The sequence below is a fragment of the Acomys minous genome (genome assembly GCF_964271855.1).
Source record: "Acomys minous genome assembly, chromosome: 7".
Taxonomy (NCBI): domain Eukaryota; kingdom Metazoa; phylum Chordata; class Mammalia; order Rodentia; family Muridae; genus Acomys; species Acomys minous.
Window position 1 is genome coordinate 73,235,776 of NC_140488.1, and position 16,939 is coordinate 73,252,714.

Genomic DNA, 16,939 nt, shown 5'->3' on the forward strand with positions numbered 1-16,939 from the left:
ACAAAGTGTAAGGACTGGAGAGAAGGCACTTATTGTTCTTGCAGGGGACTTGCATTAAATTCCCAGCACTCACATGGTGGTTCGCAAACATCTGGAACTCCAGCTCCAGGGGATCCCATACCATCTTCTGAAGCTCCACAAGCATTAATTATGGGTGTAGAATATATACCTACATGCAGACAGAACACTGACACATAAAATACAATAACCTAATGAAATAAAAATTTAAAACATCAGATGTGATTCCTCCAGATCTGACTTCTCTATGCACTTTTTGTTTCTTTTTTGGACACTGTTTTAACCCTCTGTGTTCTCTTTTAACTTATCAAATACAGATATGATGATTTTTTAATATCATTCAGGAGGTCCCTCCTGACCCTGGGTGTAGATTCCACATTATGTTTTTGTAATTGTTTCATCCTTGAATATATATATATATATATATATATATATATGTGTGTGTGTGTGTGTGTGTGTGTGTGTGTGTGTGTGTGTGTGTTTTGTTAGGATTTGAGAGTTTATAGAGAACACTTTTATATATATATATATATATATGTGTGTGTGTGTGTGTGTGTGTGTGTGTGTGTGTGTGTGTGTGTGTTTTGTTAGGATTTGAGAGTTTATAGAGAACACTTTTCCAAGATTGCACACTGCCTTGGTGTACAGGAAGACCATTGCCAGTGGGCCAGAGGTTCAGTCACCTGCATAATGTTTACTAGTTTCTTATTTCCAAAGTGCCTGCGTTTAGACCTGCAGCACTTATATGCTGCTGGCCCCTATTGTGAGGGGCTTCCAACTGCCAATCAACTTCCTTCACACTTCCAAGTCTGGCAAGATAGAAACTAGTTTGTCGTGTTGCTGCTAAATAACCCAGAACATTGACTCCATTGGCCAGTCAACCATGCCAATCCCAGTACAGGGGCTAAGTGTTCCAGATTTTTCTGGTTGTTCTACTTTTGGAATAGAAGAGATGGGGCTTAGAGATACATGCTTGAGAATTTTCCTACGCCCATGACTAGAATTCTTTCTTGTTTTTTATCATGGCACCCATGCTATGCTTTCTTCACTGACTTCCACACTTCTAACAGGCCTTAGAGACCATGTATTCTTGACCATTATGATATGAATTCTACCTACTTTGGATAATGCTTAACATATAGTGTTTGTATGACTGGATGTCTTCTTCACACTTTATCTGAATATAAATTTCAATTGGATTTCAAATAGAAAGTTAAATGCAGCCTTGGGAGGCAGAGGCAGGTGGATCACTGTGAGTTTGAGGCCAGCCTGGTCTACAGAGTGAGTCGAGGACAGTCAAGGCTATATAGAGAAACCCTGCCTCGAAAAACAAATACACAAAAAGAGTTAAATGCAGATAAAGGTTAAAAGTAATCATACAAGAATTGCATGCACCATATCTCTGAGCATTCAGAATGGGAACCATTGCCTAGTGGTACCTATCCAATCCAGAAGGAATAACTCAGCTATGGGACCAACATATTGTGAGCATGCATAACATGTATAGCAGGACCTTGGCACTCTCTCACATCCTCCCTCAGGAATACTTGACCTTAACCAACTGTCACTGGGGAAGGATGGACTTAGGGCCATTTATCCAGGTCAAGGGAGTAGAAGAAGAAAAGTGAGGTGTTTTCCAGTCTTGCTCCATATCCTAACTGATTTTGTAGGTTGACCTTTCAGCCACCAGATGGAAAATATCAGAATTCTGTTTAAGAGAGCATTAGGAAAAAAGGGAACAGCAGGCATAGATATCCTCCATAATGTGCAATGAAATGAGAAGAGGCATGGAGGGGAATGGGGGCGAATGAGTGCATCCAACAAAGTCCAGTTGAGATTTCTGTCTGGTAGGGTCTCTATTTCTGCATTGAGTTTGAAAATTAATAGAGGACACAGAACATCATTCAGGGATGAAGGAGCCCACTGAATATTGCATAATGTTGGCTTCGGTAGCAAATAAAGGGGCTGTGCAGTTCTGAAAGACATTTTGACTCATGTTTGCTCTTTTTAACTTCTTGCTCTAGGCTTTAGTAGAATTTTTAGATAACTGGTTAGCAAAGTAGTCTCCCTTCATATGTAACACGTGGTGCTTAATTTAAAAAACATACTTCTTAATGCCTTACAAAATTATTTATTTTTAGTAACACACAAATCTAGATGCAATGTGAAAATCTTCATGTTTCCACATGCACGTATAAGTACAGTAGTGCACAGGTATGTGTGTGATTGCACACAAAGGAAAACACTGGCATTTGATACCACTCAGAACCCCACTGATTGATTGATCACATTAGATTGCACAAAGCATTTTATAAGACACATAAAAAGCCCCAGCTTCCAAAGAAATAAGGGATGGGGGTAAAGAACATAGGACAGCCAAGTAATTGCCCTACATCATAAAAAGGATCTGAAAGCTTATAAAATACCTGAATGCTTTAAAAACACATTAAGCACTTTGGACAGGAGCCATTTTGTAAGTTCAGAAATAGGAATCAAACAGGCAGTGGTCTAGCGAGGCCTCACAGTCTGGGTTCTTAGGTCAAGAGGGACATGCAATCCAGATGTCCAGAAGGCAGCGAACCAGAGCTGGCAGGCCGTGGTGGCATAGAGGGGCTGGCCAGCTGCAGTCCCCTCTCTCCAGCAGGACCTGAAGACAGAAAGCCAGAGGCCAGAGACAAATCACATCTATGATCCTCCGCTGAGCTCTCTCCTCACTTTTGTTGTGTCTCACAAAATCTCTGATTTGTCAATGAGACCAGGAGTATGCACATGCCCATCAGAATGTCTTATCTCTGGTCTTAACTCTACCATGCCTCAGTCATAGCCAACAATCCCTTTTGGTCAAACATGGGGTGTCTAGATATGATTGTCACTGAGTCAAGGAAATTATCAATCTCCTCATCCCACAGATTTGATGGCCCAGCTGACATCACCTACTCTTCTAGACCTCAGTGGTAATCTTTGCAGCTTGATTAGTTGCCACTTGTTTCAGCATGTCCACCAAGAGTGGCTTCCCAAGCATAAACCAGTCTCCGTTGGTATTTTTTGTCTCATCAGTGCCCACCAGACTTTCATCTCAGCTTCCTCAGCCATGTAATACTCCCCTGGGCTCATGAAGCCCTTGCAGTCTGAGTGAGCCACTGAAACTCACTGGTAAAATTTAGAAGGCAGCCCAGGCTCCTTACCTACATGAGAAATGCCTGAAGACAGAATCCTGATCTCCATTTCCAACCCTTTATCCCCTGTGCATGTCCTTCCAGTGCTCCTCAGTCTCCAGTGGACTGGGGCACAACCATGCACTGGGAACCACTATATCCCCTTCTAATATTTCTACTTGATACACTGCCTTCCCTGGAGCAAGATGTGGCTACCCCGAGGACCTCAGTCTACATGACTTTTGATGTCAGGCCACTGGCCATTTGTTATTCAGCAAAAACATTCAGCAACATAAAGCTTCACCCAGTAGTTCTTAGGCACTGTCTCTGAAGTCAGCTTTAGGAACTCGGGTGCTTGGTTCTAAAGTGGTTAAAACCACCAACTCTGGGTTCCCAGCTACTAATAGCTCACCACACAGATTCTCGCCTCCCAAATATCCCTACATACCTGGCATGCCACAAGGCTGGTGACGCGTCTGAGAAGAATTTTTCAGAGCCAGCAGAGCTTCAGCAGCCTCCAGCATCTCCTGCCACTCTAAGGCAGCAGAAACTGAAGCCTGGTTGGAGGCACTGGGGCCCTGCAGAAGAAAGGGTGGGAGAATGAAGACTAGGGAAATAATACCTGTTCTCCCCTCCGATGAGTATCCCTGTAAGCTCCCAGTTTCTCCCGGCTGCTCCCACCCACTCCCACCTCCACTCAAAAAAGCTTGTTGCCTCCCATTGTTCTGAATCCCATGTGTTTGCCAGGACCTGTGGCTGCAGTAGCATAGTATCAGTGGTGGGCTGAAGAATCAGGCTTGGGAACCTGGAAGTAGAAGAGGAGGGGGCAGGGAATTGAAAGTTTTCATGGAAATATACTACCAGTATAGAGTAGCAGGGACTTGCAACACTGAGATCTGGGAATCCAAATGAGTACATGGATACTTATCCTTGTGCTTTGGGCAAGACCTTTATATTGCTTAACTCATTTTCCTTTCTGTCTCTTGTTTTTTCCTTTCTGTCTCTTTTTACCTGCATCTCTGAGACAATAATTTGTACTGGCTTTTTCCTCCCGGGCCTACAGTGAAGATGATAATGAATCACAATATTTATGTCGTAGTCTAAAAGTTGCTGAAGGTATGTAAGAACCATCTCTTTTTAATGGCTACATATTGCCTCCATTTTACCCAATCACCTCTGGTCAGGAAACACAATGCAGGTTCACCTCTAGGAAATTTTTTCTGTTGGCCTCTAGAGACTCCCCTGGTCCCGGTGGTCCTCCTTATAGTGCTCTCAGATTTCAAGAGGACCTTCTTTCTCTGTCTCTCAAAAAGCAATAACATTGTCAACACTTTTGAGGGTCTCCTACATGGTAGACCTTGTATTAGTCCTCCTTTTAATGCTATGGATATAACCTATGTTTACCAGTACACTTGTTGGGAAACACAGGCTTGGAAAAATATAGTCACTTGCCCAGACTCTCATGAATAGAAAGGGTCAAATCTGACAGTGTTCTCTCTTGCCTCTCTGACTGAGGTGCTGCCTTCTCCTTCCTCTACTCTGTCACCTCCATCTTCCTATTGTCATCCTCCTGATTCTACCTCTCATGGTACTAGGCACAAAGTTGGAAACCTGGAAACATGGTACACTCTGTCTTCCTTGTTCTACTCACATGCTTGGCATGGCAGAGGGCCCATGGGGCTCCCCAGAAAGGGACACCATCAGATGTTGCCCCATGGTCTCCGGGGTATATGGCACAGATGTTGTTTCTGGGGCCTGACTCAGCAGGACAGGCCCTTGGCAGCTCTCCTGAAGGGACAGAAAGCATAGCTAAGAATCAGACACACAGATGCCCATGAAGAGATTAAAGGAGGAGCGTACTTTTGGATGAAAATAAGAACACGGACTGCAGAGCTGTGGAAACCTTGAAGACTATACAACTTTACTTTTTACTTTGATCCGTGAACCCTGATGTCCAGGGAGAAGTGAATCCTCCAGTGATACAAGAGGAGCCGCTCCAGGGTTGGAAACTATCTTTGGGATGAGGGAGAAAGGGTCTGCACAATGGCTGAGGGTGGAATCCCCCTTTGGCAATAGCCTTTCCTTACCTCCTGGGGTGCTGTGCCAACCTGGGCCTGGAGCTGATGCACAGCATTCTTTCCAGCTGTAAAATAAGAGTCACATTTGGGTTGATACTTCATCCCCTGCCATGCTTTCTCAGGAATATCGCACACCCGTTATGCTGTTACTGATCTTTTTAGCTCCCTGGTGCGTAGTAAACACTTGGGACCTGACACTGACCTTTTTTTTTTTTCACACACCAGAGCATTCTTGGGGAAAGTCATACTGCAAGTCGGTGATGGACTGGTGGCAGAACAACTCATGCTCCCCTCCCCCAGTTCAGGCACCCTATCTAGTAAAAGACACTTACTGCGAACTGCTTCTTCCACAGTCAGTTTCTTGACATGCATGTGCGATTTAGGGGCAGCAGCCATAATCCTTCTCAGTCTCTCAAACAGGCGTCTCTTTACCTGTGTGCCCTGATCCTTCTTGGAGGCACTCACAGCAGAAAAGGCCTTAGGTGTCTTCCTAAAATGGGGGGGGGGGGAGGGCAGATTGAAGACTTAATGTTACGTCCATGTAGAAGAAACCTGATCATTTCCTTTCCCAGACACTATACACAGGAAAAAAGGCACAATGTTGACATTCCAAAGACTTGAAAAAGCAGAAGTGATTTTGTCACCTTACTTAGACTGTGATGTCACGGCTGTAACAGCTGCCCTATTCAAACTAAGTTGAATCTTTCAAGTTGCACCAGTTGCCATATCTTGTCTCACTGAAATGCAATATCACACAGGTCTCATGCATAGCTGGTTTTATTCCTGACCAATTGGACAAAAAGCTATAGCAATCTGAAAAGAGATTTTGTAGGTCCTGTCCAAGATGGCGGTGCCCAGCAAGCACTATATCTGATCTACTACACGGAAACCAGGGACTTGAATGGAGCCACAGATTGCTAAATATACAGAACTTTAGGTGAGTGGGATCCTGCACAGAGCAGACCACCAGCAGTCCTGGCCCCGGGTCAAGCAACAGACCACAGATGTCCCGAATCCACTCTCCAGATGCTTGAACGGAACTCACCTGTAGGCTACAGGTGGCAGATAAAGCCTGAATTCAGTGTGTGGGTTGGTGCTGGAACCTCTGACCTGTGGAAGTCACAGGGAAACAGGGAAAACTGCCCTTGGCCCCATCCACCTGCCCCACGCAAATTTGCCGAGGACTCTAGGCCATGTGGAAACACAGGCAACTGGTCCAACTAGCTCAGAGAGAGCGCACTCGGCCTGTGGGGCAGAAAGGGCCCAAATTAGAGCTGAATGCCGGGTACTGAGTGACTGGGTCCACCTAGCTCAGAGTGAGCAGAGCACAGCCCAAGGGGCCAAACAGGCCCACATTGGAGCAGAGTGCAGGGGACAGATCCTGCAGATCCAAGCAGTAAGAACCCAGCTTGGACACTTCACGCAGCCCCAGCAGGATCTCCCATGGGGCTGGGTCCACCTAGCTCAGTGAGAGCACGCATAACCCGTTGGGTGGAACAGGCCCAAATTGGAGCTGGAATCAGGGTACTGAGCCTGCAGATCTGAGCAGTTAGAACACAGCTTGGGCACTTCACACAACTCCAGCAGGATCTCCCACAATCTTGGGAGAGGCTGAATACCCGTGAGGTGTCTATACGCTGTTCTAAAAGGCAGTAATATCTCAGTGGGTCTGATCCGGGTAAGGTCTTGACTACAGGACTGCAGGAAGTGCAGGCAACTGGGAGCAACTTGTCCAGCCAGAGCTCAGCAGCCTCGATCTGAGATGCCATAACAGCTGGCCTGAATCACACCACTAACATGAAAGGGACCAGTCAGAAACCTACCTCTGCTGAACCAGCCCAAAGCCTAAGGTGTAGAGCAAAGTCTCCAGGAGTGGAAACTACGTCAACTGCGTGTTCCAGGGAAAAACTCCCTGATGCCCATAGGCAAGAGCAGCAACCTATAATCATTCACCAATTATCCACTCTCAACAACCAGTGAAGGGCACCAGAAGCCACATTCCACCGACAGAAACAGCAAAATGACTAAAGGACAGTGTAAGAACATAAACAAAAACCAAAACAGTTTGGCATCTCCAGATCCCAGCTATCCCAAAGAAAACACCCCTGAGGACCCAAACACAATCAAAATACAAGAAAACAACTTCAAATCCTTAATAAGGAAGATGATAATGGAAGAAATGAATGAAATGCATAAACAACTGCAGGAGGATGCAACCAAGCAAGTTGAAGACATAAAAGAGACATATAGAGAAGCACTGGAAGAATTTCAGGAAAATACAAACAGACAGATGAAGGAAATCAATAAAATGCTTCAAGATCTGAAGATGAAAATGGAATCTATAAAAAGGGAACACACAGAAGAAAAATGTGACCGAGAGGACTTAGAGAAGAAAGCAACCAACAAAGAGATGACCTTCTCTAACAGAATCCAAGAAATGGAGGTACGAATTTCAGGACTTGAAGATACAATTATAGAACTCCAAACAACCATCAAAGAAAATGCTAAATCAGAAAAGTTTCTGACACAGAACATCCAAGAAATCAAGGACACCAAAAGAGACAAAACCTGAGAATAATAGGCATTGAGGAAAGAGAAGATGCCTGACTCCATGGCCCAGCAAATATCTTCAATAAAATCATAGAAGAAAAGTTTCCAAATCTGAAAAAGGAGATGCATATGAACATACAAGAGGCCTAAGGTACACCAAATAGAATAGACCAAAAAGAAAATCTTCCTGCCACATAATAATAAAAACACAAAATACCAGACACAAGTCAGTTAGAAGAAAAAGTGGGAAGAGCCTGAAACACTTTGACACAGGAGACAACTTCCTGAACAGAACACCAACAACCCAGGAATTAAGGTCAACAATTAATAAATGGGACCTCATGATGCTGAGAAGCTTCTGTAAGGCAGGAGACACTGTCAAGAGAACAAAGCGACAGCCTACAGACTGGGAAAAGAACTTCACCAACCCTACATCTGACAAAGTTCTACTATCCAAAATATACAAAGAACTCAAGAAATTAAACACCACCAAACCAAATAACCCAGTTGAGAAATGGGGCTCAGAACTAAACAGAGAATTCTCAACAGTGGAATATCGAATGTCTGAGAAACACTTAAAGAAATGCTCAACCTCCTTAGTCATCAGGGAAATATAAATCAAAACAACTCTGAGATTCCATCTTACACCCATCAGAATAGCAAAGATCAAAAATTCAAGTGACACCACATGCTGGCAAGGACGTGGGGAGAGAGGAACACTCCTTCACTGCTAGTAAGAATGCAAACTAGTACAGCCACTTTGGAAATCTATCTGGCACTATCTCAGAAAATTGAGAATAAGGCTTCCTCAAGACCCAGCTATTTCACTCCTTGGAATATACCCAGAAGATGCTCCAGAACACAACAAGGACATTTGCTCAACTATGTTCATAGCAGCCTTACTCATAATAGCCAGAATATGGAAACAGCCTAAGTGTCCCTCAGTAGAAGAATGGATAAAGAAACTGTGGTACATTTACAATATGGAATACTACTCAACTATTAAAAACAAGGAATTCTGAAATTTGTGGACAAATGGATTGAACTAGAAATGATCATAATGAGTGAGTTAATGCAGAAGCAGAAAGAATCAAATGGTATATATGCACTTATATCTGAACACTAGGCCAAGAAGCATGTCCCATGAATGTCTTCACTTATCAGGAAAGTGGGACAGCGGGGAGGACATCCTATTGGGACTTTAGGTGAGAGAAGTATGGAAGAATGGGGAAATAGAAGGATCCAGAGGGTCCTAGAAACCTACAAGAAGGACATTATAATGGGCGGATCTGGGCCCAGGGGTCCTGCTCAAACTATGGCACCAGGCAAGGACAATACATGCAGTAATTCACACTCTTACCCAGATCTAGCCAATGGACAGGACATTCTCCACAGTTGAGTGGAGAGTGGGGACTTGACTTTCACAGGAACTCTGGTGCCCCATATTAGACCATGTCCCCTGGGTGGGGAGGCCTGGTGGCACTCAGAGGAAGGATAACAGGCTACCAAGAAGAGACTTGATACCCTATGAGCATATGCAGGGGGAGGAGGTCCCCCCCCCAGTCACATGCATAGGGGAGGGGAGTAGAGGGAAAGCAGAAGGGGGGGAGGAAAGGGAGGATACAAGGGATATGATAACTATTGAGATGTAATATGAATTAATTAATAAAAAAGTAAAAAATAAAGACAAAAAGGAGATTTTGTAGAAAGTAAAGAAAAAACACTTCCTCATTTATTTAATGAGTTCAGCATTACTTTTATGAAAAATAAAAGATGCTACAGGAAGAATTACTAGCCAGGAGTCCTCATGAACAGAGATGCCAACCTGTCTCATGAAATTTTAGCAATTTGAATCCAGGAAGGTATGAAAAATATCCAACATCAAAAAGTTTATCCTAGGAATGAAAAAAATTTCAATTTAAATGTCAATAATAAATCTTGGTCTAGTGGCACAACCCTATAATGCTAGTATTTAGAAAGTTCTGAAAATTAGATTTTAACATGATTGAAGCCAGCCTTGGCAACATAGTACATCCCAGGCCAGCTTGCACTGGAGTGAGAACTTATCCAAAAAATTCACCAATGAATGTTGCCATATTAGTGTAATAAAAGAAAAGAACAGCCAGGCGTGGTAGCACATGCCTTAAATCCCAGCACTCGGGATGCTGGGGCAGGTGGATCGCTGTGAAAACCTGTCTCAAAAAACCAATAAATAAATAAATTAATTAATTAATTAATTAATTAATTAAGAGCAGCATTTCACAACATAAAAGCTCACCTATGATGAATATAAAATTAAAAATTTGACAGTGTAGGAGCACAAGGACATATATTTAATCCAATAAATTACATCTACAAAAAAATTGACTGCTAGAAAAATACTTACTAATGAAAAATTAATTCTTTTCATTAATATTTATAGTCTTAATATTACTTTTATAATTTCATTTAGCATTAAAAGTGATGGATTAGTTATGACATTTTCACACATGTTTCTTACTGCACTTTACTTGTGTATATATATCCCCATTGCCTTCCATTACTCATCTTCCACCCAGTCCTCTTCTTCTTCCCCTCAAATAGTTCCTCTTTACTTACTTGCTTCACACACACACACACACACACACACACACACACACACACAATTGAATGTATACTCTACACATGAGAAAATGTAATATTCATATTTATTTTATTTTCCTTTATTATTCTCTTGCTTCCACTACCCTTTAGTTTCTCTTCTCTCCCTAAATGTTGTTCCTTCTACTTTGATGTTTGCATATCTATGTACATATATACACGAATTAGATTGAGTGTATGAGAGAAAGCATGTGATATTGAAAAGGCAGAATATTCCTATAAAAATTCAGAAATGAGCCAGAATGTCTCTCTATATAGATTCTATCCATATGCATATATTAAACTTTAGGCTATATCTGGCTCAAAAAGGCAAGGCCTCAAAGTAAATAAAAGGCATAGAGATTGAAAGGAGAAGTAAAAGCCTGTCCTTTACCTATATACTTTAATGATATTTCTTTTAATTCTTTGAGAATATCATACACACATACAATTTATTTTGATCATATTCTCCCTCACTCCAACCCTTAGCTCTTCCCAGACTCATGCCCCACCCCCATCAAAAATGATGCAATGCATTTTTAACTTATTCACAACCCCACGCCTTCCTGACTCTTCATAGGTCCACCCCACCTTCCTACCTCATCGAATTTTTCTGTTCTCTTTGTTATTCTTCAATAATCTACCAAAATGAATTTTCACTCTTGTATGTAGGGCCATTTGTAGGAGCATGGCTGACCACCAGAGCCAGGCCTTCAGAGAAAAAGAGATTCTCCCTAAGCCCAAAAGTTATCAGCTGTCCATAACTCCTCGGTTAAGTGTGGACACTCATGTCTCCTATCTCAACCATACTAGATTATTGACTGGCTTGATACTGTGTAGGTTATGTGCTATGGGTTCAAAAGTACAGTGGTCCTGTTATAAGCAGAAGACACTGTTTTATCCTAGTCTTGCCTGACTTTTAGGTCTCACAATCTTCCTGCCTCTTCTTTCACACAGGACCTTGAGTTTTTTGCGGGGTGAGAGTAGGGCATATGATACGGATATCCCAATTATGGCTGAACACTCCACAGACACTTGATTCTGTACTTAGACCAATTAGGATTTGCTAGTTAATTGCAATCCACTGAACATAAAACATCACTGGATTATCTTCCTTTTAAAAGTGACCATAATAGTTAATATAGGAAATCCTCCATACTCTAGAGAGATGTCATCCCCTGAATGTTAGAAATATGTAAAAGGTTATGAATAGGAAAAAATGTGATACACAGGCCCACTAAAATTCGCTTAACTTTATTCTCAAAGTGCTTTAATAACAGTTTTCAATAACAGTAAAATACATGAAATGTCTGTTGAGAATATTGGCTCAACCACTGAAAGACTTGGTTAAAGAAAACCATGAAAATCTTGCTGTGGAAAATTGAAATAAAAGTACTAAGCTTTTAGATCAAAACACGAAAATGTCAGGAATTTCACTCACTGTAATCACCAACAAAAGGAAAAGTTATTGCTCAGAGCTACACACCACAATGCATAGGACCCAAAATGGCTAACGACATTTGGAGGAGGATTCCAGAAATACATTATTATCATACAACATGGTGGTAAGCACCACATCCTGAGGTCACGTTAGGACAAGGCATACAAACCAGTGAATTCAAAAAAAGGCCACAGAAAACACTACAAAGGCTCTCTGATGCCCTCAAGGAAAAAAAATTCAAGCAAACAACTCTTAATGGGCTCCAATGTCTCACAAAAGAGGTAACTGAAAACGAAGCACAGATCTAAGTGTAAACTACTAAACTGGAAATCCTATGTCTGGACCCCTGCGACTGTCGTATACACTGAAGAAGCTCCGAGGCCCCAAAGTACTTGGCATCAACCACTGGAAGCAGACACACAGGAGCAGGTATGTGCAGACCTGTGGAGCGCAAACCCCTCAGAGGAAAGCTGGTGACCTGTCCTCCAGGCCTCAGGGCGCCATGCCCAGCATGTACTCGAGGAATCATATGGAAGCTGAGCCTCCTGAGAGCCACGAGAAACACGGTAGTCCTAACCAAATGGGGTGACCGCAGGCAGGCCTCCTGAGCAGTTTTGTGTGTGGAAACCCTGCCGAATGGGCACTCACCGAGAGACCGAAGACCTCTGCATTTTTACTTCAGACAGCAGAACTTGCGATCAGGCTGCTTCCCTGCACAGAGTGAAGAAGAAAAGCCAAGCCAAGAAAGAAAGAGAGTTCCGAGGGGTGGGAGTTGGGAAGCAGGCCACACTCCAGAAATGTATCCACTGGTTGAGCACAGTGTACTGGCCTCAAGCAGGGAGGAGCCATAGGCACAGACAATAGGTTGGAGCCATAAGGGGCGGGGTTTAGGGCTATGGAGAGGTGGGTCCCACACTCTGCACCCAGCAAAGGGGGGAGCTCAGGTGATTTGGGAAAAGGAATCCTGGAGTAGGGTGCCTCTGGTGACACCGCACACGCTCTTGGAAACTTGGTCTTCATCTCATTCTTTCCTTCTTCTGGGTCTACAAGTGTCATTTCCATGGGTCTGGAACACTCTCCATGGGTGGGCAGGACTTTGCTCATGGCAGGTCTCCCCTCTTCTCCTTCCTGTGCACCTCTACCTGCAGTGCAGGCGCACATCACAGTAGACAAATCGGGTAGTGGACAGCAGCCATGATGGGACTGGTGCCTTAACTCTCTTTCTCAGACTGGGGGAAACACTTGGTACTCCCAGGAAAGTGGTGTCTTTACTCTCACCATGGAGAACGCATGCTATGGGCCAAGAGGGACCAGCAACTCTGCTCCTCCAAGAAGGTCCTGGAAGGGCCGCTTCCAGAGAACGCTGGCACGTGCCGTGTGTCCAGCTTCTTCAGGTGAGGGCTCTGAGCCAGCCCCTCCCTCTCTCATCTCTCACAGCAAGCCTGGCTGTCTCCCTTGCTCTCCCCCAGGCAGCGCCCAAGCCCTCCTCTCAGTTCCCGCAGGGCTTTTAGGGTCCACTTGTCTCTCTGTTTCCTCCTTAGGAGAGGACGCCAGACTCGCTGAGGCTGAGATCACGGGAGCCCTGGACATGGGGACATGGACAGTGAGCAAGGCCTTCTGCTACCCAGGTCCCTGTTCTCCCAAGAATCTCGCTCGATGAGATTGAAATAAACGCTGGCAAACTTTACAGTGTTTTGGCTTCCTGATATTTCCTTCACATTCCATACTGACATCAACTTAAGGAGAGCCTGGAGAGTGTTTTGGTGAAAGGGACAGGGTGTCTTGGAGAGGAGAGCAAGCATCTTCCTGAGTACTCTACAGGGAATCATGAGCCCTCCTTGAGGCAATGATGCTTGCTATGTCGGGGGCATTTGTTGCAATGCAGTCTCCACTCAAGAGTGTTTCTTCTCACAGCTGCCAGCTCTGACCCCCATTCTGCCATACAGTGAGGAGGGGAGACTTGCAAGTTCCCTCCCCTTGTAGTCTAAGCAGGCTTCACAGCTGAACATCTTGAGCCACGGTGATGAAGAGGTGGGAGAGGGCCACCTACACAAAGAATGTAAGGACCCTCCTAAAAGGGCTTTAGTCTTCACAGTACCCAGGCATCCACGGCTCCTCAAAAAAGAGGACCCCCAAGAGACAACCTTGTCTCCAACTACACAAGGTTGTTCTCCCTGTGATAAGTGGTTTCTGTCTTCTTAGGGTGTCCTTGGAAGGTACTGCAACATAGTTTCCTCGTGGTAAGGCTGCAAGGGAGGACTGGGCACAGCTGATTCTTTACCAGAGAGTGGGAGTGTCCTCCAGGCAGTTTTATTGAACAATGAAATGTATTTTCCCTACAAGAACACACGAACAGGACATAGAAAACACAAATACTGCTCTCATTTATAGTAACACAGTCTCCTGTACAAGTCAAAATCACAGAATGAAGAAGAAAAAGAGAAGAGCTTGGCAGCACCATCTATGAAAACCCATTGTCCTTTCTTGTTTAGCAGGGGAGTATCCTCTCAGAGGAGGCTGTAGTGTGCAGGCAGACAGCAGCATTTCAAGTCCTAAGCCCCTTTTTTCTATTCCCCTAGGAGAGACAAGGTGGGACCCACAGGCAGAGAAGAGTTGGAGACTGTGTTGGTTATGTTTTTCATTGTTTTCAAAAATAGCTCACAAAGTATACATTTAGGTTCCCAGTATAAAAGGTACAACCTTCCTGGAGGGGAGTGTGTGGCAGAGTTCACTCTCTCTGGAGCAGGCAACTGAGACTCAACCACTGGGAAAAAATTAACACATGGAGCAGGGGACAGTGGTATTTCTTTTTCCTCTTTATTCAACGCTGGAACCTAGTCCATGCAGTGACACTGTCCACACTCACAGGGAGCCATCTCCCCTCAAGAAAATGGTTCTGGAACCCTCCTCAAAGACAGACATATCCAGACATAGGCCTCCTGGTTGACTAAAATGCAGTCAGAGCCACAGTGCAGATTAACCATCACCAAGTCACTAATCCCAGTGTGACTTAGATGACTCCCTTCTCTGTGGCACATCTCTGGCCTGAGCAGCATCTCTCCTCACCAGTCCTCTGTCTTCTAACTTGGGCTTTGCACTACTTGGTTCCTATTACTCTGAATACCACCAGTTACCTCAAGCAAGCTGAAGAGGAAAGGTGCAGTTTCTCCCCTCAGCTTAGGGTCCTGAGATTGATTGGAGACAGGCAAGAACTCAAGGCTGGGACTGACGCAGAGCCCATGGGGAATTGCTGCTTACTGCCTCGCTCCATGGCTTGCTTGGCCTAATTTCTTACATAACACAAGGCTACCTGCCTAGAGATGGCAGTGCCCCAGTGGGCTGAATCCTCCATCATCAATTGTTAATCAAGAAAATACGCATGCCAGTAGGTGGAAAGAGTTCCTCAATTGGGGTTTCCTCTTCTCAGATGACCATAGCTGTGTCAGGCTGACAAAAAAAAAATTACTAAGCCGAATTCGGTTGGGAATCAGAGCTCTATGCAATAACTTCTCCAATCCCAGTCGAACCTCACATCCAAGACTCAGCTACAGCGACCTTAAGAGGATTGGACATTTCAAGTCCCAGTGGCTAAATAGTGTACCCAGGGGTTATGGCTCGTGCAAGCGAGCGTGCGTGCATGTGTGCATGCATGCGCACGTGTGTGTGATTAACCAGTGAATATCTATTGAAATATTTGTTGAAAGTGGTTCCACTGAGTAGCTGCACGAAGAACCTTGAAGCAGAGGAGGACTGACCCACGAGGAGCCTTCACATCAGCTCCACTTCTCAGACACAGACCCGTCCTTTCTGCACAACACTCTTCAGGCACAGACCCACCTGTTCTGCCCAACACTCCACAGGCTGACCCCAACCATGGCCATAGAAGAACTATCTGCCCACCGCCCGCAAGATGCTCGCTGCTACCACTCAGCGCTACTCCGACACTGTGTCTAACAAATGATGTGCCTCTGATGCTGACCTTACCTCCTGCTAAAGTCACCTATCACGGTCTCTCTAGGCCACCGATTCCCAACCTGGGGGAGGAGAGCCCCACCGGGTTGCATGTCAGATATCCTGTGTATCAGATATTTACATTACAAATCACAGCAGTAGCAAATTGCAACTATGGGGTGGCAGCGAAACAATGTTATGGTTGGGAGTCACCACAGCATGAAGAATTGTAGTAAAGCGTCATGGCATTAGGAAGGTAGAGGACCACTGCTCTAGGCTTTGATGGACCTGTCTCTTGCCTCCCACTCTGTTCGGAGCTGCAGAGTCACCGCTCCATAGGGGCAGAGACTAGCCTATGCTACCCTGCACTCACTCGTGATTCTCTGCACACTCACCAATAACACTGCTACTCTCCTAGCCTGGGAACCAGCCATGGCCCAGTACAAGTGTTGGCTCTCCTTATGGCTCAGAGCTTGTGGCATTTGATCCCTGGGTTCTCATAGCTGTGTCGATGTGTCCCCCTCTCACCGAGCTTTCTCAAAGACAGCTTGAAATGAAAGTTGTGTGCTATTAGGGTGAGAAACACAAGAATGTGAAACAAGGACCATCAAGCTATACAGCACATCGATCGCCCCCACCCCAGCTTAAGTGGAGACGGCACTGAAGATCTTCCACTTTGCATGCTTCAAGTATACAGAGAAGTCCTAAACAAATAAACATTGAACATGTGTGTTGGATATAGACTGACATTTACAATTTTGTATCATAGAGGAACCAAATAGTAGACAGTATTGGTTGTACAAATAACTTACAAACGGCTAACACAGCCTCTTTATTTTGAAGTTCATAGATCACATATAGTACTTATACAACCCATAAATACATATAGAAGAAACCACGACCACTAATATGCCCACCCTGGTTTCCATAGGTACTGCACAAGTTGGCACTCCCACTAGCCACAGGTGAGTACTCCCTTTGCTCCACAATCTCATCAGCATGAGCTGACACCACCCCCACCACCACCCCCAAAATCACCACATAACAGAAATTAACAAAAACTTTTCACTGATAAATTGGAACATCAGTGGTCTAAATTACCCAAAAAACAGACACGGAGTATCAGA

At 44.4% G+C, this 16,939-nt stretch overlaps 1 protein-coding gene across 1 annotated transcript in view; it reads right to left on the reverse strand.

The window, feature by feature from the left end:
• Positions 1–2,139: 2,139 nt before the first annotated feature.
• Positions 2,140–16,939, reverse strand: part of LOC311601217 (uncharacterized protein) — a 91,333-nt gene continuing 76,533 nt past the window's right edge. The window contains exons 10-16 of the mRNA XM_084788611.1: positions 12,510–12,560; positions 5,584–5,741; positions 5,261–5,316; positions 4,825–4,961; positions 3,924–3,978; positions 3,622–3,751; positions 2,140–2,665 (exon numbers count right to left, since the gene is read on the reverse strand). Of these exons, the coding sequence (XP_084644737.1) occupies positions 2,553–2,665; positions 3,622–3,751; positions 3,924–3,978; positions 4,825–4,961; positions 5,261–5,316; positions 5,584–5,741; positions 12,510–12,560 (700 nt within the window). The 3' untranslated portion in view covers positions 2,140–2,552. The remainder of the gene's footprint in view (positions 2,666–3,621; positions 3,752–3,923; positions 3,979–4,824; positions 4,962–5,260; positions 5,317–5,583; positions 5,742–12,509; positions 12,561–16,939) is intronic.